Source organism: Pinus tabuliformis, chromosome 2_1, assembly GCF_031772625.1.
Source record: "Pinus tabuliformis cultivar Carrire ecotype Pingquan chromosome 2_1, CPIR1, whole genome shotgun sequence".
Lineage (NCBI taxonomy): Eukaryota > Viridiplantae > Streptophyta > Pinopsida > Pinales > Pinaceae > Pinus > Pinus tabuliformis.
In genome coordinates, this window is record NC_142299.1 from 992,537,074 (window position 1) to 992,565,072 (window position 27,999).

The window sequence follows — 27,999 nt, forward strand, 5'->3', positions numbered from 1 at the left end:
ATGTTGATTTGGGGTAGCATCGAATATGCTCTAGCCATGAAAATTGGTGGAGATGCTAAAGCACATGAGATCTCCAAGACCCAGAAATGGTTCGGGGAAATTCTGCCCTGTGAAGGAGATATTAAAATAATTAATATTTTTAATGGGTTCCTAAGTCTAAACTTAGGAAAATAAAAATATTAATGGGTATTAATATAAAACTAGGTTAGAAGGTTCTAAATGACATGGATCAAGCCAAATCTAATCTTAGTCATTGATTAGAGATGTAATCTCGGCCGTTGAAGACTCAACATAAAAGGTATAAGAGGAGGCTTGAGAGTCTGTTGGAGATATACCAAAGTGATCACTCAGTTCAATTTTCTAGAGCGGGATTTGCTAAGAGAAATCGAACCAGTGATCAGTTGTAACGAGGGGTAGTGAGTGCATAGCAGAGAGAGGCAGAGATAGTGCCGGGAGACCAGCAGAGAGGCAGAGAGGCAGACACAAAGCTAAAGGGAGCCATGCAAAGGCCAGCATTGACTGCGCAAAGGCCATAAGGGCCTGCGTGCTTGACGCAAAGGCTGTAGAAGTGACGCAGAGGGCCAGAGAGGCTGCGTAGAGCCTCAAAGGGCTGACGTAGAGGGTTGATACAGTACCTCAACGAGGCGCTGGAGAGGGTTTCATGGAGCAAACTTTCAAAATATTTGCTTCCGAAGAGAGGTATTACTGCCAGATTATTTTCTTTGTAGGGTGAGCCAGTTTGGCACCGAGTTGTACTCAGAAAATCTGCATAATAATAAAACCCTCAGAACTGCTGCACCGATTTTCCCAAGTTGGGTTTTGTTGGGGACGATTGGCCAAAAATAACGATGTCCTTTGTGTGTTTGTCTATTTCTTTCAGTTGTAGATCTGTAGATGCTTGAGACTGTATTGTGTTTATTTCAGTATTTATATGGTTAAATAACTTGTTATTAATTAAATAAGTAGGCAAAATAAACCAAAGAATACAGAAAAATTTCTAACAGGTAATACTTAGAAATTTCAACATGGTATCAGAGCGTTGCAGATCACAAGAGAGCTGAAGGCACCAATTGAATCAGAGAATTTGTAGTAGAAACAGCTGTCTTGAGAGACAAAAGTTGTTTCTAGACAGAAAGAAACAGAGAAGGGGTGATGCAGAGGGTCTGCGTCATCAGTTCGAGCCAGAGAGAGGCCAGCGCAGAGGCAGAGGAAGGCAGAAGAGGCTCATGAGGAGTGACGTCATCCTACTCAGCCAAGTAGGAGTGATGCAGTTGGCCAGGGGAGCAAATCAGCCTTGCCGGGATTGCGCAGAGCCAAGAGGCTCAGTTTCTTCAGTTGCTGGGGCACAGGAAGCTGTGGGCAGATTGTAGAGAGTGAAGCTGGTGGGGTGTTGCTGCTATCGAGACAGAACAATACCTAATGGGATAGAACCAAGTTAGAGGGAGTTGCTACCTAGGCGGATTTCTAGCCAAGAATCCAGATCAGTGTTGCAGGAGCATAAGAGATCGGAGAGGTGCGATTCCACTGTTGGTAGAAGGATTTCCAAGAGGGAAATCGAGACTCATAGGGAGTCTAGCAGAGAGCTTCCAGGAAGGAAGTAAAGACTCAGAGGGAGTCGAAGAGAGAACTTCCAGGAGGGAAGTAGAGACTCGGAGGAGTCGAACAGAAGAGCAGAGATGGCCATGAATGGACTGAGGGATCAGGACGGGGCGTCCAACTTTGTTATCTAGAAGGCCAGGATCCTGTCTGTTCTAGATAGACATCGCATCAAGGCCTTCGCCTTGAGAACCATGGGTATCACAATTGACCCAGCTGATAACGAAAAGTATGAGGATGCGATGGCCAAGGAAAATGCATAATCCTTGATGGGGTCAAGGATCATGTACTCCAACATATTGTTGAGAAGAATACGGCAAAGGAGATGTGGGACACCTTGATGACATTGTATCAGGGCACTTTCGTGCAGAGGAAGATGCTACTGAAGAATCAGCTGCGACCGTATCAGACGCAAAAAGGGGAGCAAGTAAATCACTTCCTCAGCGGGTTGCAGGAGATTCGGGACCAACTGACTTCCATAGGGGCCACGCCGGATCAGGAATTAATGGTGTGGACCGCCCTGAACACAGTCTCTGAGGAGTGGGAGACATTCATCCAAAATATTTTGGGCAGAGTGATTCTTCCAAGATGGGAAGAACTGTGGGCAGCTCTTCGCCAAGAAGAGATCAAACGACTGACCAAGGCAGGAAGTAGCGGCAAAGGAGCCCGGGTCAAGAAAGAGAAGGAAGAGGATGCAACTCTGGCATCTGCGAGGTAGCAAGGGAAGAGGAAAAAAATGACCTCTCCAAGATAAAGTGCTTCAACTGTGGGGAGCTAGGCCATTATGCAACCCAGTGTCCGAGGAAGAAGAATAAAGGAGAGGCGTCTGACTCCAAGGAAGCGCCAATGACAGCGAAAAAGGAATTAGAGGATGATGACAATTGTGCCATGAGTGCTCATGCACCTCTAGAGAAGAGTGTTGATTTGGGGTAGGATCGGATGTGTTCTATCCATGAAAATTGGTGGAGAGGCTAAAGCACATGAGGTATCCAATAACCAGAAATGGTTTGGGCAGATTCTTACCAGTTTGAGAGATTAAAATAATTAATATTTTTAATGGAGTCCCTAAGTCTAAACTTAGGGAAAATAAAATATTAATGTGAATTAATATAAAACTGTGTTAGAAGGGTCCAAAAGTCATGGATCAAGCCAAATCTAATCTTAGCCGTTGATTAGGGACTTAATCTCAACCGTTGAATTGTCAAATGAGAAAAGTATAAGAGGGGGCTTGAGGGTCACTTGGAGCATACACCGAGTTGATCAAGAATTCGATTTTATGGGGTTGGGCTTGCTGAGGAAATCGAAGGAGTGATCAGAGTTGCAGCTGAGGGGCAGTGAATACAGAAGTAGAGAGGCAGAGATAGTACCGGAAGGATCAGCGCAGTAGCCGGAGAGAGGGACGCAGAAGCAGCTAAGGGTTCACATAGAGCCAGCCAGGGCTCACGCAGAGGCAGCCAGGAGCTGCGCATTGCCTCAGAGGGCCAGCGTGGGTGACGCAGAGGGCCAGAGGGCTGATGCAGTGCCTCCAGAGGCTGACGCAGGCCAAGCCAGAGTGACACTGGGCCAGAGAGAGGTTGACGCAGTCTCTAGAGGCTGACGCTGGGGTTTCATGGGGCGGATTGGAGCTGTAGAGCTGTCGGATTTTTTATCCGAGGTTTCAGCTAGAATATCTGCTTCCGAGTAGAGAGGTGCTACTGCCGAGATTTTTCTCTGTTGGGTGAACTGGATTTGGCACCCAGATTGTATTCTGAAACTACTTAATAAATCAAACCCTTAGATAACTGCACTGGTTTTCCCACATTGGGTTTTTCCGGGGACATTAGTCCAAAAACAATGGTGTCACTTGTGTGCTTGTTTCTATTTCCTTCAGTTGATGATCTGTAATGTGTTGAGCATGCATTTGTATTTATTTCCAGTATTTACATGGTAAATAACTTGTTAATTAACAGAACAAGTAGGTAGGAATAAATCAGTAAAGTGCATGAAGGGTTTCTAACGTGTCAGACTTAGAAATTCCAACATGGTATCAGAGGGTAGTTGTAGATCACAGGAGAACTGAGGACATCAGTCGAGCAGAGCAGCAGCAACAGAAAACAATTGTCCCGAGTGACAGAAGTTGTTCCTAGCAGAGAAGCAGCAAGGAAGGGGTCAAGTTTGAACTAGGAAGAGGATCAGCGTAGTGGCAGAGGGGAGCAGACTCGACCTACGCAGTGCTCGGTCATATTTCTCAGTCAGGAAGGATTGACGCCAATGGCTAGGAGGTGCGGATTTTGCTGGTGCCGGGATTGCGTAGAGCCTAGAAGCTCTAACCTTGAGGTTGCTGGGGTTTAGGAGGCCATGGGTAAGTTGCAAAGTGAAGCTGGTGGGGTACAGTATTTAGAACAGTACCTAACAGGGCAAGGCCAAGGTAGAGGGAGTTGTTGCCGAGGTGGATTTCTAGCCAAGGAATCTGGATCAGTGTTGCTGTTGCACAGACGATCAGAGAGGGGCAACTTGACGTTGGTAGAAGGATTTCCAGGTGGAAATCGAGACTCAGAGGGAGTCCAGAAGAGAACTTCTAAACGGGAAGTAGAGAGACTCAGCAGGAGTCGAATTGAGAACTTCCAGACGGGAAGTAGAGAGACTTAGCAGGGATCGAACCGAGAACTTCTAGACAGGAAGTGGAGAGGCTCAGTAGGAGTCGAACCGAGAACTTCCAGGCAAGAAGTAGAGAGACTCAGCAGGAGTCGAATACAGAACTTCCAGACGGGAAGTAGACTCAACAGGAGTCGAACAAAGAACTTCCAGACGGGAAGTAGACTTAGCAGGAGTCGAACAGAGAACTTCCAGGCGGGAAGTAGAGAGACTCGGAGGAGTCAACAAGAAGAGTAGAGAGATGGCCATGAATGGGCTTAGGGATCAGGACAGGTTGGATGAGGCATCCAACTTTGTCGTCTGGAAGGCCAGGATCCTTTCTGTTCTATGTGCTATGAGTGCAAACACACCACTTGAGCGGAAGTGGGGAGACATCGAGCTGTAGTCAGGAAGACTACAGGCGATGAGGGGCAGGATCCTCGAGGTACCCAGCCTCTTGGATTAGACCTTGCTATGGGAGCCCTGAAGAGGAGTAGCAGTACTGGAGATGTTAGTAGAGACGGATGCGGATGGAGCGATAGAGGGAGCTACAGTGTAGGATTCCCAAGACAACGCGAGGCTAGCAGGCTGCAACAGTGCGAGAGGCACGGGAGTGTTGCACCAGTGTAGGATGGCACAGAGAGGTGTGCAACGGTGCGAGATGCATGGAGTTGTTGTAGCAGCACAGAGGTCAGAGAGGGAGCACTTGTTAGTGACAGAGGGAGCTTCAACATCAGGAGTGTTTCTAGCCTGACGGAGATGTCAGAGTTGGGAGATCAGCTATTTACTTTTTAGTATTAGCAGTGGTAGTGCTATGGGTAGCACGATGCAGCATGATGAGAGGGGTTGCAGTGCAGATGCAGCAGTGGCAGTGGCAGGGCCATGGGCAGCAACACAGATGCAGAGGGAGTTGCAGTACGGATGCAGCAGTGGCAGTGGCAGGGCCATGGGTAGCAGTACAGGATGCAGTAGTGCAGATGATGGGCAGCAGGCCTAGCATCAGCACAGGGACCGATGCCGGATGATTAGGGTGATACTCAGTGAGGAGTATTACTAGAGCATAGTCCTCGCTAAGAGGGAGTGTTGATTTTGGGTAGCATCGGATGTGCTCTAGCCACGAAAATTGGTGGAGAAGCTAAAGCATAGGAGATCTCCAATACCCAGAAATGGTTTGGGCAGATTCTAAACAGTTTGAGAGATATTAAAATAATTAATATTTTTAATGGAGTCCCTAAGTCTAAACTTAGGGAAAATAAAATATTAATGTGAATTAATATAAAACTGTGTTAGAAGGGTCCAAAAGTCATGGATCAAGCCAGATCTAATCTTAGCTATTGATTAGGGACTTAATCTCAGTCGTTGAATTGTCAAATGAGAAAAGTATAAGAGGGGGCTTGAGGGTCACTTGGAGAATACACCGAGTTGATCAAGAATTCGATTTTCTGGGGTCGGGCTTGCTGAGGAAATCAAAGGAGTGATCAGAGTTGCAGCTGAGGGGCATTGAATACAGAAGCAGAGAGGCAGAGATAGTATTGGGAGGATCAGCACAATAGATGGAGAGAGGGATTCAGAAGCAGCCAAGGGTTCACGCAGAGCCAGCCAGGGCTCGTGCAGAGGCAGCCAGGTGCTGCGCAGTGCCTCAGACGGCCAGCATGGGTGACGCAGAGGGCTAGAGGGCTAATGCAGGCCAAGCCAGAGTGACAATGGGCCAGAGAGACCCTAGAGGCTGACACTAGGGTTTCGTGGGGCAGATTGGAGCTATAGAGCTACCAGAGTGTTTATCCGGGGTTTCAGCCAGAATATCTGCTTCCGAGTAGAGAGGTGCTACTGCCGAGATTTTTCTCTGTTGGGTGAGACGGATTTGGCAACCAGATTGTATTCTGAAATTGCTTAATAAATCAAACCCTCAGATAGCTGCACCAATTTTCCCGCATTGGGTTTTTCGGGGACATTAGTCCAAAAACAACGGTGTCACTTGTTTGCTTATTTCTATTTCCTTCAGTTGATGATCAGTAATGTGTTGAGCATGCATTTGTATTTATTTCCAGTATTTACATGGTAAATAACTTGTTAATTAACAGAACAAGTAGGTAGGAATAAATCAGTAAAGTGCATGAAGGGTTTCTAACGTGTCAGACTTAGAAATTCAAACAAAGAGGTGGGGTGACATCGAGATGTAGTCAGGAGGACTACAGGAGATGTGGGGCAGGATCCTTGAGGTACCCAACCTCCTGGATCATATCCGGCTACGGGAGCCCCGAAGTGACAGTAGCAGGATGGCGGATGTCGGTACAAGCGACAAAGAGTGCTAGAGTGCAATAGTCCCTGGCAACGCAGAAAGGGTTGCAGCAGTGCGAGAAGCACAGAGGAGGTTGCAACAGTGCAGGCAGGCACAGAGGTGCTTGCAGCAGTGCGAGAGGCACAGAGGTGTTGCAGTAGCGCAAAGGCAGTAGAGGGAGCACATCATAGCAGCAGAGAGAGCTTCAGCATCAGGAGGGTTTCTAGCCTGACAAGGATGTCAGTAGTTGGGTAGATCAGTTACCATCGTCTCAGTAACAGAGTTGCAGTGCAACAGTAATAGTGGTAGTGCTATGGGCAGCACGATGCAACATGATGAGAGAGGGCTGCAGTGCAGATGCAGTGTTGGGAGGAAGGACTAGCAGCAACACGGATGCAGAGGGAGCTGACGTACAGATGTAGCAGTGGCAGTGGTAGAGCCATGGGCACCAATATAAGATGCAGCAGTGCAGAGGATGTTGGGCAGGAAGGCTAAGCATCAACATAGGTACCGGTGTTGGATGATCAGGGTGATGCTCAGTGATGGAGTATTACTAGAGCACATTCCTCACTAAGAGGGAGTGTTGATTTGGGGTAGCATCGGATGTGCTCTAGCCATGAAAATTGGTGGAGAGGCTAAAGCACATGAGATCTCTAACACCCAGAAATGGTTTGGGGAAATTTTGCCCTGTGAAGGAGATATTAAAATAATTAATATTTTTAATGGTTTCCTAAGTCTAAACTTAGGAAAATAAAAATATTAATGGGTATTAATATAATACTGGGTTAGAAGGTTCAAAAAGACACGGATCAAGCCAAATCTAATCTTAGTCGTTGATTAGAGATGTAATATCGGCCATTGAAGACTCAACAGAAAAAGTATAAGAGGAGGCTTGAGGGTCAGTTGGAGATACACCAGAGTGATTAGTCGGTTCGATTTTCTAGAGTAGGGTTTGCTAAGAGAAATCGGACTAGTGATCAGTTGCAGTGAGGGGCAGTGAGTGCATAGTAGAGAGAGGCAGAGATAGTGTCGGGAGACCAGCGCAGAGGCAGAAAGGTAGACGCAAAGCCAGAGGGAGCCACACAGAGGCCAGCAGTGACTGTGCAGAGGCCAGAAGGGCTTGTGTGCTTGAAGCAGAGGCTGCAAAAGTGACGCAGAGGGCCAGAGAGGCTACCTAGAGGCCAGGAGGGCTGATGCAGTACCTCAGAGAGAAGTTGGAGAGTGTTTTGTGGAGCAGACTTTCAGAATATCTGCTTCCAAAGAGAGGTATTACTGCCATATTATTTTCTCTGTAGGGTGAGCCAGTTTGGCACCCAGTTGTACTCAGAAAAGCTGCATAATAATAAAGCCCTCAGAACTGCTGCACCAGTTTTCCCAAGTTGGGTTTTTCCGGGGACGATTGTCCAAAAATAATGGTGTCCCTTGTGTTTTTGTCTATTTCTTTCAGCTGTATATCTGTAGATGGTTGAGACTATATTGTGTTTATTTCAGTATTTATATGGTTAAATAACTTGTTAGCAATTAGACAAGTAGGCGAAATAAACCAGAGAATACAGAAAAATTTCTAACGGGTAATACTTAGAAATTTCAACAGGAGAGAGTTTCGTGGAGCAGACTTTCAAAATATTTGCTTCCGAAGAGAGGTATTACTGCCAGATTAATTTCTCTGTAGGGTGAGCCAGTTTGGCACCCAGTTGTACTCAGAAAAGCTGCTTAATAATGAAACCCTCAGAACCACTGCACCGGTTTTCCCAAGTTGGGTTTTTCCGGGGACGATTGTCCACAAATAACGGTGTCTCTTGTGTGTTTGTCTATTTCTTTCAGTTGTTGATCTGTAGATGGTTGAGACTGTACTTGTGTTTATTTTCAGTATTTATATGGTTAAATAACTTGTTAAGTAATTACAAGTAGGTGAAATAAACGAGATAGTATAGGAAGAATTTATAATGGGTTAGACGTAGAAATTCCAACACTTCTGCTCCCCAACAACATCATAACAAAAAAAGGAACCAAGAAGAGAATGCCAAGCCATATACCCATCATATTTGGTGGAGTTATAGTTTCTTGCCTGCAATAAAATGGAGGAATGGGAATTGGGAAAGAGTAGGAGAAGAGAACATCTTTCATTCAACATATTGAAAACACAAATGTTACATGGAAAAAAAACAATGGGATTAGACCCTACCTCTTCTTTGGCTCTCCAATGGTGGTGCCTTCAATCTTGCAAGCTCTCTCAAATGGCAGTGTTCAATCTCCCTTGCAAACTCTTCAAGCTCCTCAAGCTCAAACCCTCTCAATCTTCCTCAACTCAAGCTCCTCAAGCCCTCTCAATCTCTATCAATCTCATGCCAATGATACATTGTGGGAGGGAAGGAGGCCTTTTATCCTTTTGGCCCCTTCCCTCCCAAAAAAACCTGTGCGCTATCTTTCTTTTTTCTTTCGTGAGAGTGATTTTTTTTCGTGTGGGAGTGATCGCTCCCTGACCTTAAAACTTGTGAGCGGGAGCGATCGCTCCCGACAGGGCAGGGAGTATACTTTTTTTAGGGAGCATGCTCCCGGGGTCGCTCCATGCAGGAGCGAATTTCGGGAGCGTGCTCCTGGCGTCACTCTCGATGTGCTCTTGATCAGAGTGCACTTCGGGAGTGGATTGGGGGGGGGGGGGCACTCCCCCACAGCCCTTTGAAAAGTCCAATTTTCTGGTTGAAGAGAAAGCATGTAGGGATTCATCATCACTTTGTCTGGGAGAAGCTGCAGAACAGAGTGAACTCTCTTTATTTGTTCTTCGAGGGATCATTAATGAGGGCTAATAAAACATAATGACTAATGGTGACTTATGTAAATAATTAAATATTAGTCCTAGGTAAAATTAAATATGAATGCAACTTAGGCTAGTTTAGTTAAATAAGGTGAAATGGTTAATTAACTCTGGTAGATGATAAGACATACTTCTGAATGTTCTGGGAGTTACATACATTATGCCCAAATATGTGTTAAATACTGGCTTCTATAATGAGAAAACATCTCGTCTCTTGCATTTTTCTTTCTCCAATAATTTCTGATCAATATCCACAAGTAAATTTCAATGTTAATGCAACTTTTACAGACTTTAGAATTTTTTTACATGTTTAGCAAATAAAAAACTTCAGTGTGGTGATTCGAACCTGTTTGTGTGTAATGTGACAATTACAAACATGCATCTTTCTAGAAACTAGTGGATATTGTTGGAAACCTTCATATGGAAAATTTGATTTCTAGTCTTTCTTGTGGGTCAATTTAACTTATATAAGACACTTTGATATGTTAAATATTCTGAACAGTGTTTAAATGTGGCCATAGGAAGCTTGCTGACAAAGTAGCAGCGGCTGGGTACTTTGTCGTTGTTCCCGACTTCTTTTATGGGGATCCATTCATACTAGGCAATGGTGACAATCTTTTTGCTGAGATTCAAGATTGGCTAAAACGTCATGAGACAGTAATGCTTTTTTCCTTTCCTTTATTTGTATGCTTGTATAGAGAATATTACTTTATCTCTCACTGATCCAGCAGCATTCCCTGTTGCAATGCGATCTTAAATGTTGGCATTTGAAATGGGTACCTGTCTTATTGTAAGATACATTCTTTGGTAATATGTCAAGTGGCTCAAATTAGGTTCTTGAATTACAAGATACTCTTGTTGCTCATTTATAATCTTGCAATATCTTAGATTCACTGCACTGTTTACAAAAATTGGAACGCCATTTTTGATTAGCCACTTTTATGCTTCTTTAGGCCAAGGGATTTGAGGACTCCACCAAAGTTATTGAGGTTTTGAAAAGCAGAGGCATATCTGCTATTGGTGCAGCTGGCTTTTGCTGGGGAGGTGAGAACTGATTCCATTGCGTACCTCTGTATAGTGATTATAAAAATTAGACTGGATTTCTTACATCATGGTGGACTATGCATGCACATAGAGCCTTTGTATAAGTGCACTTATAAGATGCTTGATGCTTGAAATTAGACATTGTTCTTTAGAATGCATTCAAGCAGACATAGATATGGACATGGGTGTGGTAACTCTACTGAAGAACACTAACACTACTGTTAATCATAATGGCAGCCAAAGTGGTAGTGGAGCTAGCTAAGGGAGAAGTTCTGAAAGCAGGAGTGTTGTTACATCCATCATTTTTAACAGTTGATGATTTGAAAGGTATCAATATAGAGCTCATTGAAATGTCTCTCTATAAACTGAGTCAAGTCTTTAGTGTACACTACTACATGGGCATTAGCTTGCCCATCTGTTATTGTTTTGTCATCTTTTACAGGTGCAGTTAGATATCCTTAGTTTATTTTTGTTCTTAAACTTCAAATAAGGCTTTAAAAATTAACAAATGGGTTTATGATTTGCACCAGTGGTTGAAGCACCACTTGCAATATTGGGGGCTGAAATTGACCAATTCAGTCCACCTGAACTTGTACAGCAATTTGGAGCAATTTTGTCTGCAAAACCAGAGGTACTTGAATTGGCTCAATTGCTGGGTTGTTTAGTGCATGCAAATTTATATGTTCCTATTATTGCCAAGTTCTGTTTCAAGTTCAATGGTGAAGCAAATGAGAACTCGTTAATAGAACTGTGCCAATTTTATATGTCAGCTAATTTTTTTTATCTACTCTCATTCAAAAGAGAAGGCAATTTACCAGCATTGATATCATTTATGTGGTCATGTAATTTCCTGAAAAGGTCAAAGTCATATCATTATAAAAGTGCTGAAAGCTTGTTTCAAAATACTTGGGAAATGCAGCTAATGTTTTTGAATAATTCTGGAAAGTTAGTTATAACAGACAACTTGGTGTTTTCAAAGAACTGAAATCGTTAATAGGCTTTAATGGCATAGCATTTGTTTTCTTTCCAAATTGATGGACGTATTTCCCAACTTGGTTTTCATCTCTTTAAGTGAACCTTGTGGACAACATGGGGCGCTATTTAATAATTCTGGATTCATTTTGAATATTTAAAGACTCAACAAGTGAATTTATGTTTCCTTTAGTGGTGAGGATGTGTTGATTTCATTTTTCCCAAGGAGGAAATTTTTGCTATGATCATGAGGACAATGTTACCTCTAAAATCTGTGTTCAAAGATATAGAAAGTCCAGACATTGAGTATGAACCCTAGGGCAACTTGATGACATCAACCATCCCTCGTGTTACCTCTAAAATCTGTGTTCAAAGATATTGAAAGTCCAGACATTAAGTATGAACCCTGGGGCAACTTGATGACATCACCGATTGACCCCTCGGTGATTGTCCTCCTCATATTAGGCCGTATCTCCTTTGGGACAAGGGGAGAATCCCTAATAAGACTACAGACCCTTTCCTCTAAATGCTGATATCAAAATCAGATCTGCAGAATGATAATATTTTGAGTCTTTTTAGATATAGAATGGGAATCCAAGCAAGACCTAGTGCCTTGTCCTTGGGCTATGGAGTTGAGGTGATGAATAGAACTTGCAAAAAGGTCAAGCAAACATGATAAAACCACCAAACCACAAGAATTTATCAGATAGATCTAATATGTATGTAACAGCCACACAAAATGTCAAGCAGAGACAGAACACATCCATAGAGTTCTGGTAACCACATAAGAGCCTTCTTGATGATGACATCTTAGTGGAGGAGATGTTACTTGGAGATGTACCCATGCACTTTGATGACGTCCCTTGGAGTGAGGAGCACTGTTGTGTTGAAGAATCTAGGGCAAATGTAGTTAATGTGATTCTTCTTAGCATGATAACTATTTGTGAGGTGCTTTCAAATTTTCTTCTTATACCAATCTTCACTTATTATTATTAGAGTGTGTATTCTTTAGTTCATGAAATAGCTACCAAAACAAAGAGACAAGAACACAAGATGTTGGCATTCTGCCAGGGCCAAAACCTCTACCTCTTGGAGAGGAAAACCCGCACAAAATTCTTCTTATAGAGATTCCAATTGACGAATACCAAGACCATGACCCTTGACCTATTAAGTCACTCCAAGACCAAGACACCTATCCTCTTTCTTTGTCAATGCTGAGCTCCTCATCATTGCTGCACCATTACTGCACCACTTCATTACTGCTGTAACATCTTTGCTGTCCCTTCACCAAGGTCTTCATCAACTAGATCTCCATGTTGAGATATGTGTTGGAGAGCTGCCTTTTGATCCATCGAGATCACGATTGTCTCATCATAGCCTTCACCGAGATCATAACCATGATAGTATCATGTCTGCACCTTGACCGAGAATGTGACTGTGTTTATCATGATTGCACTGAAGTCTTGTATTCACCGAGATCTTACTTGTCATGGCTATGCCGAGAATATATCACTGTAGGATTACTGACTTCTTATCATGATTATGCCGAGATTGTGTGGGACTGTATACCCCTGTCATACTCATCCGAAAACCATAGAGTTCTTCTCCTAACCGAGGTACTGTACAGCTCCTTCATCCGATATTCCTATAACCCCGAACTTGACCGAGACTTCAGAGAGGTGTCCAAGTATGTCACTGTAATTATGACTGAGATTTCAGAGGTACTGTACTTGACCGAAGTTTCAGAGCTATCCGAAAAAGTATGACAGTAATTCTGAACTTTACCCGCCTATTTATAGTTGTTATGTCTCCATAAATAAACCGACATGTACACTGAACCGGTGTGTCTCCTTTTATGAGCCGACTTGACAGTTATATATGTATTGAGGCCGACCTAACTTTTCTTTTTCATCATTTAGCTTGAAGACTTCTTCTTGTGCTTGTCTTAGAGGATTGTCCTTAGATATCATTTTTTTTTTGGGATTCAACTGTGTTAAGTAAGTCATTCATGTATGACCATTTCCATGAGAGGTAGTCGTAAGTGACTAATTTCTCATGATTTGAATAGTTCACTTAGCACTCATTGCATCTCAGAGTCGATCTGGGATGGGTGACCTCCCGGGAAGTCTTGGTTACCGGGTGCAAGCCCCGGAAGTGATGATTGACGCTATGTGATTTATTTCACCAGTTTCAATCCCACTTCTTCACCCCTGTGAGCATCACCCGACGCAATGAGTGCTAAGTGAACTATTCAAATCATGAGAAATTAGTCACTTACGACTACCTCTCATGGAAATGGTCATACATGAATGACTTACTTAACGCAGTTGAATCCCAAAAAAAATGATATCTAGGATTGTCCTTGTCTTGGAGGGCTACTTGTCATTTCTATAGACTCATATTTTTCTCATACTCGAGAAGAGCTTCTTAATACATGACATTGACTCTTTGACTTATCCCAAGGCTCTCAATGGGAGCTACTAATAAATAAACCCCTTGCTCATGAAACCCATGCAGCAAGGCATAATAAATTCATTTTCTTATAAATCATAATTACAATGTCATGAAGACCAAACCTAGTTACACCTTCTTCAACACTCGCTCTTGAGTCTTAACTAGGGAGGTATTCATGATGGTACTTGGTTATTCTCAATCTGAAGAATTTCTCATAAGAAGAATCGGATTGGTAACCCATCTGTATAGCATCATAGTAACCAACATTGTTTCCACAGCAAGGCCTTGACTAGCAGCTCTATCTCTCATCAAATCAAAGCACAATGTTGGCGAGACCAATGACTATAGACACCTTCATCATTGTCTCTCAAGGTACATACCCACCCGGGTGTTCACTGAGTATGACCTTCTAGGACTATTCTTATCTTGGGTTCCCATCCCTCAAAGAATATCGGTCCTCTTTCCTACTCTTGTCTTGGATGCCCTACACATCCTCAAAGAGCATCGGATGCCAGATGATTACCCAATCCTCCATTCTTTCTTCCAAAGTGAAGACAAGAATGTTGTGTCTATCTCTCCCTCTCAACTAGGGAGGATATCATGTGTCTACATTTCTCTTCATGGCCTTCACCTAGACTTACGACTGTTAGTCCTGGTCTAGTGCATGACACATGAAATAGAAAAACACAACTGTCACTCCTTTTTAATCAAGGGTGATCCAATCCAAGCTCCCTCTTGATCAGGGACTTGTCAGAGCTCCCTCTTAGCTAGGGACTCTTCTATACATCAACAACTTCTTCTTCGTGGGTCCTTCAGCTGCTTGATCAACTTCTCTCCTTGATGTCATGAAAATCAATTGAGCTTCTTCCTTGTAGGGCAATAGCCATCGATCACTTTCCTCCTTAGTTCATCATGTCATTCCTTTCTTCATGGAAAGTGGCCTTCTTCATATCTGGAACCTTTGTTAAATGACTACTTCTTTCTCATCATGCTTCTTCCATCCACCACATGAATGCTAGTTGTACTTGTATTTACAACTCTTGTCTGAGTAACCCTGCATTATCCAGATATTATTCAAGAAATCAAAACATCATATTAAATCCAATCATACCTTACGAGATGGCTCTTCATCATGGCATCTTCCTGTAGGTATCAACATCCTGCATACATGTTGACACATCTCACAAAGATATCCATTGTCAAGGGTCTTCATCTTTTCCATCACAGTCTTCATATCTTTTCGGGAGATTTCTTAGTCAAGTCTTCTCAGTCTTTTGGATGTTGATCGCCTTCATCAGGGTTGCATATCTCACTATCTCTTCCTTCCTCACACATTTCATTCCCAATAGTTTTCAATCAAAGTTTCTTCATTGTAGTCAACCACCTCATACTTCATATGAGGACATATTATGTTGATTTCATCTAGTGTGACTTATGCCTTCCTGCATCCTTTCAGAGGAGGAGATTCTTTTTCTTCTTGATCATGCTTCTTAAGATAGAAGCAATGATCCATGTTACCTACAACCATATGACATGACATTATAATATTAAACACAAGCATACATACCTTATTTTACCTTCAGGTCATCGAGGCTTCTTCCAGCAGCTTCCTTGATTGAAAAGATCTTCAATCCCTTGATCTGCTTCATGTCATCACATCATCATCTCATGGATTCCATAAGTTGGAATTCTTGTTGAAACACTTGCTTCCTCTCTAGATTAGTGAACCCTCCGATGAGGATTCCATCAGAGAATTTTGAGGATCTTGTATATCCCCAACTGGCAGATGTTTCCTTTTTGACTTGATGTATGATGAGCCTTGTCCTAGATGACTCTTTCCTTCAATGTCCACTGAGGTTCCCAAGAGCTATATCCTTCATGTTTTGTCTGTCATGGATTTTGTTCTTCATGATTCCCATGGTGATGTCACGAGCTCTTGTTTCTAATGCTTCCATGATGCCATGATGCATCTTATCATCATTGTCATATCTTATAACAAAAGCTTATGATAGGACCGTTTTGTGAGGGATACCATCTTACTCACAGGAGAGATTTGTTACTCGCTCTTTTCTTGGCCCTTTTCTTCAGCTTCCTCCATCCATCTGGTGATATGAGCTTCCAAAATCTTTCCATAGCATTGAATCTTAGCTATATTTATTTTGTCTTGCTTGAGGACCAACCTTGCCTTTCCTTTCCACACATGGTTAAGTTCTTTTAACCTTCAATACTTTTTCCATCAACTTGTCTTTCTCTATTTAGCATAGAGACCATAAGTTGTAGAGTGAGGTAAATTTCTTATCCCATGGATATTTGTTACCTTGATTATATGTTAGTGCATTATAGATCATTGGTGGTTATATTCCTTCCTAGATATTGTAGATGAGACCTTATGAAGATATCCTACATCCTTTCATATCCTTTACTTTCATGTAGATCAGATTTCATGTGACCTTCTTCATTGCACATTCAGAGAATGAGTTTATCATCTTTATTACTTTGATGTCTCCAATATTGCAATGTGAGGCGATCTTTCATAAGTATCCCTTTCCATAAATTCAGAGGAGACCTTTTGATATGTTTAATGACTCCAGCTACTTAGAGGACTATTTCTATCCTTCTTCTTCAAGCAAGGAATTTTGATGACCCATCAACCTATAGATGTCCTTCCAATTCATGAAGTCATTTAACCAAATTTGATCATAGAATGAAAAGATACTTACTTGTCATGTGAAGATGAAATCTTCACCTTGATTGCTTTGATGATGGTTGAAGAAGATATATGATGGCTTCTTCTTGAATGATCTTCGTTTGAATGAGAAAGCCTTTTCTTAATAGAAAAGGTTGCTCCTTTTTGATAGGGATGATTTGCTGCTTTCTTGGATGATCTTCTTCTCGGATAAGGAATGATCCTTGCTTGATTATAACCTTGAGGACAACAATGCCTTCTTGCCTTCAATATGTTTTGCCTTCTTTTGTAGAGTAGGTCAGGGTTGTTTCAATCTTTTCCAAGATGATGAGATCTTTATTTTGAGGTCCTTTGAGTTTCATAGCTTTGTAGATATCTTGATGAGAGTCTTGGTGGTCTTTGAATGATGGTAGTGGAGACATAAGTTCTTGCTGTTGTAGACTGCATGTTGTAGACTTGATCCTTTAATCTTGACAAAGCTCTTCAACTTGCTTTGATGCCCTTCTTGAAGACTGATCCTTGTATGTCTCTTTTGCTGCCCTTCCTTTGACTTTAGCACCTTAGCTTTGATACCATGTTGAAGAGTGTAGGGAAAATGTAGTTAATGTGATTCTTCTTAGCATGATAACTATTTGTGAGGTGTTTTCAATTTTTCTTCTTATACCAATCTTCACTTATTGTTATTAGAGTATGTCTTGACTCTTCTTTAGTTCATCAAATAGCTACCAAAACAAAGAGACAAGAACACAAGATGTTGGCATTCTGTCAGGGCCAAAACCTCTCCTCTTGGAGAGGAAAACCCACACAAAATTCTTCTTATAGAGATTCCACTTGACAAATACCAAGACCATTACCCTTGACCTATTAGACCACTCCAAGACCAAGACACCAATCCTCTTTCTTTGTCAATGCTGAGCTCCCCATCATTGCTGCACTATTATTGCACCACTTCATTGCCACTATAACATCTTTGTTGTCCCTTCACCGAGGTCTTCATCAACTAGATCTCCATGTTGAGATATGTGTTGGAGAGCTGCCTTTTGATCCATCGAGATCATGACTGTCTCATCATAGCCTTCACCGAGATCATAACCATGATAGTATCATGTCTGCAACTTGACTGAGAATGTGACTGTGTTTATCATGATTGCACTCAAGTCTTGTATTCACTGAGATCTTACTTGTCATGGCTATGCCGAGAATATATCACTGTAGGATTACTGACTTGTTATCATGATTATGCTGAGACTGTGTGGGACTGTAATATGTATACCCCTGTCACACTCATCCGAAAACCATAGAGTCGTAACCGAGGTATTGTACAGCTCCTTCATCCGATATTCTTGTAACCCTAAACTTGACCGAGAATTCAGAGAGGTGTCCGAGTATGTCACTGTAATTATCACCGAGATTTCAGAGGTACTGTACTTGACCAAAGTTTCAGAGCTATCCGAAAAAGTATGACTGTAATTCTGGAATCTGAACTTTACCCGCCTATTTATAGTTGTTATGTCTCCATAAACAAGCCAACACGTACACTAAACTTGTGTGTCTCCTTTTATGAGCCGACTTGACAGTTATAGATGTATTGAGGCCAACATGACTGTTCTTTTTCATCGTTTAGCTTGAAGACTTCTTCTTGTGTTTGTCTTGGAGGATTGTGCTTGTGTTGGAGGGTTACTTGTCATTTCTATAGACTCATATTTTTCTCATGCTCAAGAAGAGCTTCTTAATACATGACATTGACTCTTTGACTTATCCTAAGGCTCTCAATGGGAGCTGCTAATAAATAAACCTCTTGCTCATGAAACCCATGCAGCAAGGCATAATAAATTCATTTTCTTATAAATCATAATTACAATGTCATGAAGACCGAACCTAGTTACACTTTCTTCAACATGTTGGACCTACTCTGTCACTTGCTTGATGGAGATGCCCATTTTGGAGGATTTTTCGTGTTGGAGAGCCTTTCCTCCCACACTTGTGGAGTATTTAGGACATTATTACCATGATTTAGCATTTGTAAAGCTATCTTTAGGTTGGCTTGTGACCTATTAGCCTTGTTGAATGCTTCAAGCAAACTCTTAGGGATTTTTCATTGTATATTAGTGAAAAATGACTTGGTTGCCCTCATATAAATAGAGGGAAGTCATTTTTATTTGATCATCATCACACACACTCATCTCTCTTCTCTTGATTGAGTGCACACCAGATTTTTTCTCTTTCTCTCTTGGACGCAATGGATAAATATTGGTGCAAAATGACTTGGGGAGAATATTTTACATGGAGAGACTCTCTTTTGGATTGAGGAAGTGGTTCTTATTCAAATTGTGTAAGTTTAATGCTATCTTCATCCATTTTGCATGCTATTTTCTGAAGGGTTTGTCTTGTGCCATATTAAAAAGTGCAATATTTTTCATGAACTCAAGAATCCATCAAAGGAACTTGTTTTCATGCATCCTTTGACTTTAAATCTCTCATGAAAGAAGTTGCTAGGATTTCTAAGAGAAGCAAATTAGGCTTCCACCCTCTCTATCCAAGTCCTTCCATCATTGACCTTGTCCTAATTGATTCCATTTCCCTAAGAGACTCCATTGCCCAATTAAATTTTCTCTTTTCTTTATTTCTTGGTAAGTGTGTTAGGGTTTGGTCTAAATCCAAATTTTATAGCAATTTTACATCTATATGTTATTGCTCTATTGGTAGGAATTTCATTTAATAAATTAAGAAGGGAAAATCTAGCATTAGTTGAGTGTTTTACCCCTCAAAATAGGGTTGTCATCTAGATATTTATTTCTGTTACATGCATTTTCGGCCATTAAAAACCTAAAGTTGACCTATCACTCGCTTATCTCTTCTATAATCTTTAATTCTTTGTTGATCTTATCATTTAGATGATATTTCTTTGCTGTCATTTTTTTAAGTCATTTTTTTTTAATTTTGTCAGTGTTTGCCGATTTTCACTAATTTATTTATGATTTTTATGGTTTTTTCATTTTCCGAACCCTTGCCTATTTTATCTGGATGCTATTTTTTTCAACATTGTTATAGATGAAGACTCAAATCTCTTTAGATTTTAGAAGCTAAAATATTTACAGTTTTACTTGATGATGATACAAATTCAATCATACTAGTGCATATAACTAAAATAGCACCAAGTGCAATCCATATTTGAATAAAAAATACATCAACATAAAGACTCTAAATGGCCACTAAAGTCTTAAAAAAGTCATGCTACAACTGCACCGATCTTTTTAAGTAGAGTTACTAAGGTCGTGGCAGCCTTGCTAGCCAGGTACACACAAGGAAGAGACCCACTGTCACCTCGGCCCAAGCTCCCGCTATTCAGGTCCAACACCCCCTAAAAATCCAAGGGAGGAATCCCTAAATACCCCCCAACAACTCCAGTTTATGTCCAGTGCCTTATATAGAGTCAATGGGTTCGAGGTGTTCTTTATATGTTTGATGTTCTGCATAAAAATAGTGTAGGTTTTTAACAACGAATGTTAGCAGCCAAAACAACTCAAAGATGATATGTGACATATGGATTTTGGTCTACTAAATTTATCCCAACCAAAAATGTAATTTTTTATCAGTTTTTATGTTTTTTTAAGGATTTACAAGTGAAAATAATGTTGAATTTTCTACAAGATGCACAATAGAAACCAATTTTATGATCTAATAATTACTACCTAATGATATTAAAACAATTTTTCTGATGCCACTGATATCATTTGTTGATTTGGGGTAGCATCGGATGTGCTCTAGACACGAAATTTGGTGGAGAGGTTGGGGCACATGAGATCTACAATATCCAGAAAGGGTTTGGGTAGATTCTAAACAGTTCAGGAGATATTAAAATAATTAATATTTTTAATGGAGTCCCCAAGTCTAAACTTAGGGAAATTAAAATATTAATGTGAATTAATATGACACTGTGTTAGAATGGTCCAAAAGACATGGATCAAGCCAGATCTAATCTTAGCCGTTGATTAGGGACTTAATCTCGGTCGTTGATATGTCAACTAGAAAGTATAAGAGGAGGCTTGAGGGTTACTTGGAGAATACACCAGAGTGATCAGTCATTCTATTCTCTAGAGCGGGGTTTTCTAAGAGAGATAGAATCAGTGATCGGAGTTGCAGCTGAGGGGCATTGAGTACAGAGAGACAAACAGACAGAGATAGTGTCGGAAGAGCAACGCAGTAGCCGAGGAGAGTGACGCAGTAGCAGCCAGAGCTCACGCAGGGCCACACAGAGGTAGCCGGGATCCGCGCAGAGCTTCAGAGAGGCTAGCGTTGCTGACGCAGAAGGCCAGAAGGCTGACGCAGGGCCTCCTAAGGCTGACGCAGACCCATCCATGGTGACGCAGGGCCAGTGCTGGGCAGAGAGGGGCTGATGCAGTCCAAGAAGGCTGACGCTGGGGTTTCTAGGGCAGATTGTAGCTGAGGAGCTTCTGGAAGGATTATCCGGGGTTTCAGCTGGGAAATTTATCTCAAATTGAGAGGTATTACTGCCAAGGAAATCCTCTGTTGCGTAGGCTAGTTTCGGCACCCAGATTGTACTCTGATATTGCTTTATAAGAAAACCCTCAGATAGCTGCATCGGTTTTCCCACATTGGGTTTTTCCAAGGACATTGGTCCAAAAATAACAGTGTCATTTGGTGTGATTGTTTATGTTTCCTTCAGTTGTTGATCTGTAATATGTTGAGCATGCACTAGTGTTTATTTTCAGTGTTTACATTGTAAATAACTTGTCAAGTAACGGAACAAGTAGGTAGGAATAAATCAGATAAAGTGCATGGAGGGTTTCTAACTAAGTAGATTTAGAAACTTCAACATGGTATGAGAGCGTGATTGCAGATCATAGGAGGACTAAGGACATCAGCCGAGCGGAGCAATAGCAGCAGAAAACAGTTGTCCCGAGGTGACAGAAGTTGTTTCTAGTAGAGCAACAACAAGGGAAGGGTGACACAGTGCCTGCATCATCAAGGGTGAGCCGAGAAGAGGCAGCGCAAAGGCTAAGGAAAGCAAAGGCAGCCTCACGCAGAGCCACGCAAAAGCTAGGAGGGCTGACGAGGCCGTGGTGCTAGTGTCGGGATTGCGCAGAGCCTAGGAGCTCTCACCTTCAGGTTGGTAGGGTTTAGAAGGTTGTGGGAATATTGCAGAGTGGAGCTGGTGAGGTATTGTAGTCAGAACAGTACCTGACAGGGCAAGGCCAAGGAGGAGGGAGTTGCTACCGAGGGTTTCTAGCTAAGAAACCTGGATCAGTGGTGCGGTTGCACAAACGATCAAAGTAGAGGGCATCTCGACATCGGAGGAGGATTTCTAGGAGGGAAATCGGGACTTAGAGGGAGTCTATAAGAGAACTTCCAGACGGGAAGTAGAGACTCGGAGGAGTCGAACAGAGAACTTCCAGGAGGGAAGTAGAAGAGCATCATGGCACTACATGGAGTAAGAGACCAGGACAGGGTAGACAGAGCGTCGAACTTCGCAGTCTGGAAGGCCAGAATCTTATCCGTACTTGACAGAAATCGTGTCAAGAACTTCGCCTTGAAGGTTATAGCTATCCCAGTCGACCCCAATGATAATGACAAGTACGAGGAGGCAATGGCGAGGGCCAAGAGCATCATCCTTGACGGGGTCAAGGACCATGTAGTACCACACATTGCCGAGAAGGAAACAGCATATGAGATGTGGGAGGCCCTCAAGAAATTGTACCAGCATACTTCTGTGCAGAGAAGAATGTTACTTGAGAATCAGTTGAGGTTGTATCAGATGAAGAAGGGAGAACCGATTGACACCTTCCTCGGAGGACTGAATGAGATCCGAGATCAGTTGACTGCTATAGAAGCCACGCCGAATCAGGAATTGATGGTGAGGACAGCCTTGAATGCAGTCTCAGAAGACTAGGAGGTATTTGTCCAGAGTATACTGGGCAGAGGGACACTTCCACCTTGGGATGAGATGTGGGTTGCTCTTCGCCAAGAAGAGATCAGACGACAGTCGAAGACGGGTAGCAGCAGCAAGGGGATCAAAGTCAAGCAGGAGGAGGAAGATGTTGCCCTAGCATCTGAGGGAAAGCAGGAAAAGCGGAAGAAGAAGGATCTCTCCAAGATCAAGTGCTTCCACTATGGGGAGCTGGGTCATTATGTGACCCAGTGTCCAAGGAAGAAGAGTAAGGGAGAGTCTTCCGAGACTAAGGCAGCACCAGCAAGGGCAGAGAAGGAAGTGTTGACAGACGATGACTGTGCCATGAGTGCACACGCGCCACTTGAGAAGAAGTGGGGAGACATCGAGTTGTAGTCAGGCGGACTACAGGCGATGAGGGGCAGGATCCTCGAGGTACCCAGCCTCTTGGATTAGACCTTGCTACGGGAGCCCCGAAGAGGAGTAGCAGGACTGGCTGATGTGGGTAGAGATGGATGCAGATGAAGCGACAGAGAGAGCTACAGTGCAGGAGTCCCAAGACAGCGCGAGGCTAGCAGGTTGCAACAGTGCGAGAGGCACGGGAGTGTTGCACCAGTGCAGGATGGCATAGAGAGGTGTGCAACGGTGCGAGATGCAGGGAGTTGTTGCAGCAGCGCAGAGGTTAGAGAGGGAGCACTTGTCAACGACAGAGGGAGCTTCAGCATCAGGAGGATCTCTAGCCCAACAGAGAGGTCAGAGTTGGGAGATCAATTACTTACTTCTCAGTAACTGAGTTGCAGTGTAGCAGTGGGCAGCACGATGCAACATGATAAGAGGAGTTGCAGTGTGGATGTAGTGTTCGGAGAAAGGACTAGCAGCAACACAGATGCAGAGGGAGTTGCAATACAGATGCAGCAGTGGCAGTGGTAGGGCCATGGGTAGCAGTACAGGATGCAACAGTGCAGAGGATGTTGGGCAGCAGGCGTAGCATCAGCACAGGGACCGATGTCGGATGATCAGGGTGATACTCAGTGAGGAGTATTGCTAGAGCACAGTCCTCGCTAAGAGGGAGTGTTGATTTGGGGTAGAATCAGATGTGTTCTAGCCACGAAATTTGGTGGAGAGGTTGGGGCACATGAGATCTCCAATGCCCAGAAAGGGTTTGGGCAGATTCTAAACAGTTTAGGAGATATTAAAATAATTAATATTTTTAATGGAGTCCCTAAGTCTAAACTTAGGGAAATTAAAATATTAATGTGAACTAATATGAAACTGTGTTAGAATGGTCCAAAAGACATGGATCAAGCCAAATCTAATCTTAGTCGTTGAATAGGGACTTAATCTCGGCCGTTGGTATGTCAACGAGAAAAGTATAAGAGGAGGCTTGAGGGTCACTTGGAGAATACACCAGAGTGATCAGTTATTCTATTCTCTAGAGCGGGGTTTGCTAAGAGATAGAATCAGTGATCAGAGTTGCAGCTGAGGGGCATTGAGTACAGAGAGACAGAGAGGCAGAGATAGTGTCGGGAGAGCCGCACAGTAGCCGAGGAGAGTGACGCAGTAGCAGCCAGAGCTCACGCAGGGCCACACAGAGGTAGCTGAGAACTACGCAGAGCTTCAGAGAGGCCAACATTGCTGATGCAGAGGGCCAGAAGGCTGACACAGACCCATCCGGGGTGACACAGGGCCAGCGCTGGGCAAGGAGGGGCTGACGCAGTCTAGGAAGGCTGACGTTGGGGTTTCTGGGGCAGATTGTAGCTGAGGAGCTACCGGAAGGATTATCCAAGGTTTCAGCCGGGAAATTTGTCTCAAATTGAGAGGTATTACTGCCAAGGAAATTCTCTGTTGGATAGGCCAGTTTCGGCACCCAGATTGTACTCTGATATTGCTTAATAAGAAAACCCTTAGATAGCTGCACCGGTTTTCCCACATTGGGTTTTTCCGAGGACATTGGTTCAAAAATAATGGTGTCATTTGGTGTGATTGTTTATGTTTCCTTCAGTTGTTGATCTGTAATATGTTGAGCATGCACTAGTGTTTATTCTCAATATTTACATTGTAAATAACTTGTTAAGTAACATAACAAGTAGGTAGGAATAAATCAGATAAAGTGCATGGAGGGTTTCTAACTAAGTAGATTTAGAAACTTCAACATCGTTGAGCAATTATACACAGAAAATCTCAATAGTAAATGCAGTGGAAACAGTAAAGATCATAGAAATACAACCATGCATAATAGAGACAATATTTTTACCCTAGGAAACCAACCTTGGGAGAAAACCCAACAACTTTTCTTTTAGGAGAAATTATTCTTCAACAAGGTTTACAAATCTAGTTTGTCTAGAAATGTGTCGATATCCAAGTCAAAAAATACTAGTCAAACCATGACCACCTTCAGCATCCAGCAGGCTTCAACTTGTCCTCTTCAAAGTCTGCATCAGGCCCTGCGGCCCTACAACCTACGACTCCTATGGCTTGCGGCCCCTGCGACCTCCTCTCTTACTTCGACCTTCTCTCTTGCTGCCATCTAACTCAGCCTCCTTATGCTTGCTTGCGACTCCTTGCTGCCCTTAGAAAGATGAAGAAAAACTCGCTTGGTGATAAAAATGAAATGTCACATCATGTATTTCTAATTGTCGAATGGGCTAAAATAAGCCAAGGGACACACCCCTCCACTTGGCTAGGCTGACTTAATTTTTCGAGTAGACTTGCACTCCAAAAATAAAATTTTATTTTGATTTTCTTAGGTCAACTTGGAGACCTCTTTAGCATGTAGGAATACCTCCTGTTGCTACAAAAAATCAGCACTCTCTTTTAGTGAGGGAGGTATTCTCCTTAGCTGCAGACATATTTCTCTTTAGATTAAATTTCTCCTTCTTGAAGAAAAAATTCATGTGCTTTCTATGTTGATGTATGCACATCTATGGATCACTCCATCTTGGTGGAAGCAACAGGACTCCTCACATGCACGTCTATAGATCACTCCATGCTGGAGTAGGCAATGTGAGTATCTTGGGCCATTCACCCCTGGTCAAATCAACATGGCCTAAACAAAGTCCTTCATGACTTCTTAGACAAATATATCAATCTCCTTTGGTCGAATCATCATGGCCTAGCCAAGTCCGTCTGGCTTCTCAGGAGAGGATTTTCCCTTGGACCATTCACCCCTGGCCAAATCAGCATAACCCATCCAAAGTCTTTTATGGCTTCTCAAGTGAATTTCACTATCTCCTCTAGTCAAATTAGCTTCCCTGCCAAGTCCTAACTTCTCAAGAGAAAATCTATCTAATGCTGCAATTACCTTGGGCCAATCACCCCTGGCCAAATGACCTAGCCAAGTTCGTTTGGCTTCTCAGGCGAATGTATACATCTCCCCTGGTCAAATTAGCATGACCCATTTAGGTCCTTTGGATTCTCAGAAGATGGTCTACCTGATCTTGTAAAGACATCAACGCTCCCTCTCAAAGAGGGAGACATTCTTCATCATGCCAATCTTGTCTTTGAAGTATATAAACCTTGCTCTTTACAGAGGCTTGTTGAAAATTTTGCAATTTGCTCGTCTGTGGATATGTACTAGACCTAACTTGCTTCCTTCTGCACCATGTCTCAGATGAAGTGATATTTGACCTCAATGTGCTTCAACTTGATCAAATAGCCCTGAAAGTAGCTTTCGAATCCACACTGCTTCATGTCTTACGACATTGGCTACGATATACTCCGCCTCTGTTGTACTGAGTGTGACAAAAGTCTGCTTCCTGCTAAATAAGGAAATCATAGTTGATCCCAAGCTGAAGTAGCACCTCGAGATGCTCTTTCTATCCTCTGTGTTAGTTTTTGGTAGCATTGGAAGTGCTCAACCGTGAAAATTGGTGGAGAGGCTAAGGCACATGAGTTCTAAAAAACCCATAAACCGTTTGGTGAAATTCCACCCAGATTGTATTTTATTAAAATAATTAATATTTTTAATAGAGTTCTTAAGTCTAAACTTAGGGAAATTAAAATATTAATGGGTATTAATCAAAATATGGGTGAGAATGATCTAGAAGGTGGATCAAGTCATGTTTTAATCTTAGTCGTTGATTAGAGACTTAATCTCGGCCATTGAAGACTCAACAGGAAAAGTATAAAATGGAGGCTTGGGGTTCATTTGGAAAAACACACACAGATAGATTGAGGAAATCGATTTTCTAAGGTGAGAAGTTCTCAAGAGGAAAATCGATTGGGGAGATCTTGCAGCTGAGGGGCAGAGAAAATCCGAGAGGACTTTCCTGAAAATACAAAACAGAGAGGCAGAGAGAGCTTGCAGAGAGGCAATGCAGTAGCCGGGAGAGCTGACGTAGAGAAGCTGCTTGTCATGCAGAATCCAGAACTGTCAAAACAGCCGGAACTGCTGGGAATTACCGGAACAGCCAGGAGAGCTGACACAAATGTAGCGCAGTAGCTAGGAGAGCTGACATAGAAACCTTGCCTATCATGCAGAATCTAGAACTATCGGAACAACCAAAACTGTCGAGAATTGCCGTAACAGCCGGGAGAGCTGACGCAGAGGGCAGAGAAGTTGACATAGGGCAGATGTAGAGCCAACGCAAAAATAGCCGGGGTTATCCAGTCTTGTGCCGAATCAGCCGAAATTCTGTCAGGTGAAGTGAGGTAAAACTCACTCATATTTTCCACCAGTATTTTCTCTGTAAAGGATTGCTAGATGAGCATCCTAGATTTGTATTCAGATATTTCTCCTGCATAATAATAAACCCTCAGAGTTGCTGCACCGGTTTTCCCGCATTGGGTTTTTCCGGGGACTATTGTGTCCAAAAATAAGTGTGTCCTATGTATCTTGTTCTTTGCTCTGTTTTCCGTTTCAGGAGATCAAATATTAATTAGTGTAGGCTGCAGAAGTAATTTGCTTCAGTATTCAGAAGAATAACTTGATGAATGTAATTTAAAAATCAAGTAGGTGAAGTAGATTCAAATTTGTTGCATTAGGGGTTCCTCAGTGTAGGAATTTTCACATGGTATCAAAGCATGGATTTTGAAACAGGAAGAGCAGATCTAATGCTGAGCAGTGAGGCCGAGAGCTGCACTTAGCAGCAATTCGAATCCCCTTGAAGGGATTGCGCATTCCTTGCTGGGAAGCAGATATGAGAAAATCTCTCTCTAAGTGAGACGACAGAGAGGTACGATTTCCAATTCGTGAGTTTGCAGAGGTAGAGGGAGTGACACAGAGCCTCAACGCAATGCTTGAAGGGTGTAATTTCTTCTGGGGCAGAAATCTGCTTGAAAAGAACAAAGACATGTAGAAGGGGAATTTTCTCCTTAGAGAACTTTCCGTCAGAAAGTTCGAATTTCTCACTTGCTGAGCAGTTGAGCAGTGCTAAGCAGTGACTAGAGGAGTCAGTTCCATAGTCGGGTGAGATGGCATCACATGGGATCAGAGATCAGGACAGGTTGGACGGTGCCTCCAATTATGTCATATGGAAGACCAAAATCTTAGCTGTTCTGGAGGAATATGATCTCGAGGCCTACGTCAAAAGTGTTGTACCTGTTCCTGCTAACAACGATCAAAAGAAGAAGTACAAGGCCGAGCAAGGGAAGGCAAAGAGGCTCATTCTCGATGGAGTTCGAGATCATGTGGT

At 42.6% G+C, this 27,999-nt stretch overlaps 1 protein-coding gene across 4 annotated transcripts in view; it reads left to right on the top strand.

Annotated features, from left to right (window-relative positions):
• LOC149203968 (endo-1,3;1,4-beta-D-glucanase-like) overlaps positions 1–27,999 on the top strand; it is a 450,756-nt gene that overhangs the window by 283,128 nt on the left and 139,629 nt on the right. For 3 of the 4 annotated variants that reach the window (XM_089403636.1, XM_089403638.1, XM_089403635.1), the window contains exons 3-6: positions 9,824–9,959; positions 10,256–10,346; positions 10,584–10,673; positions 10,877–10,977. In XM_089403636.1, the coding sequence (XP_089259762.1) occupies positions 9,824–9,959; positions 10,256–10,346; positions 10,584–10,673; positions 10,877–10,977 (418 nt within the window). Of the gene's footprint in view, positions 1–9,823; positions 9,960–10,255; positions 10,347–10,583; positions 10,674–10,876; positions 10,978–18,670; positions 18,794–27,999 lie in introns of those variants that run through there. The other variant, XM_089403637.1, reaches the window with a different exon arrangement.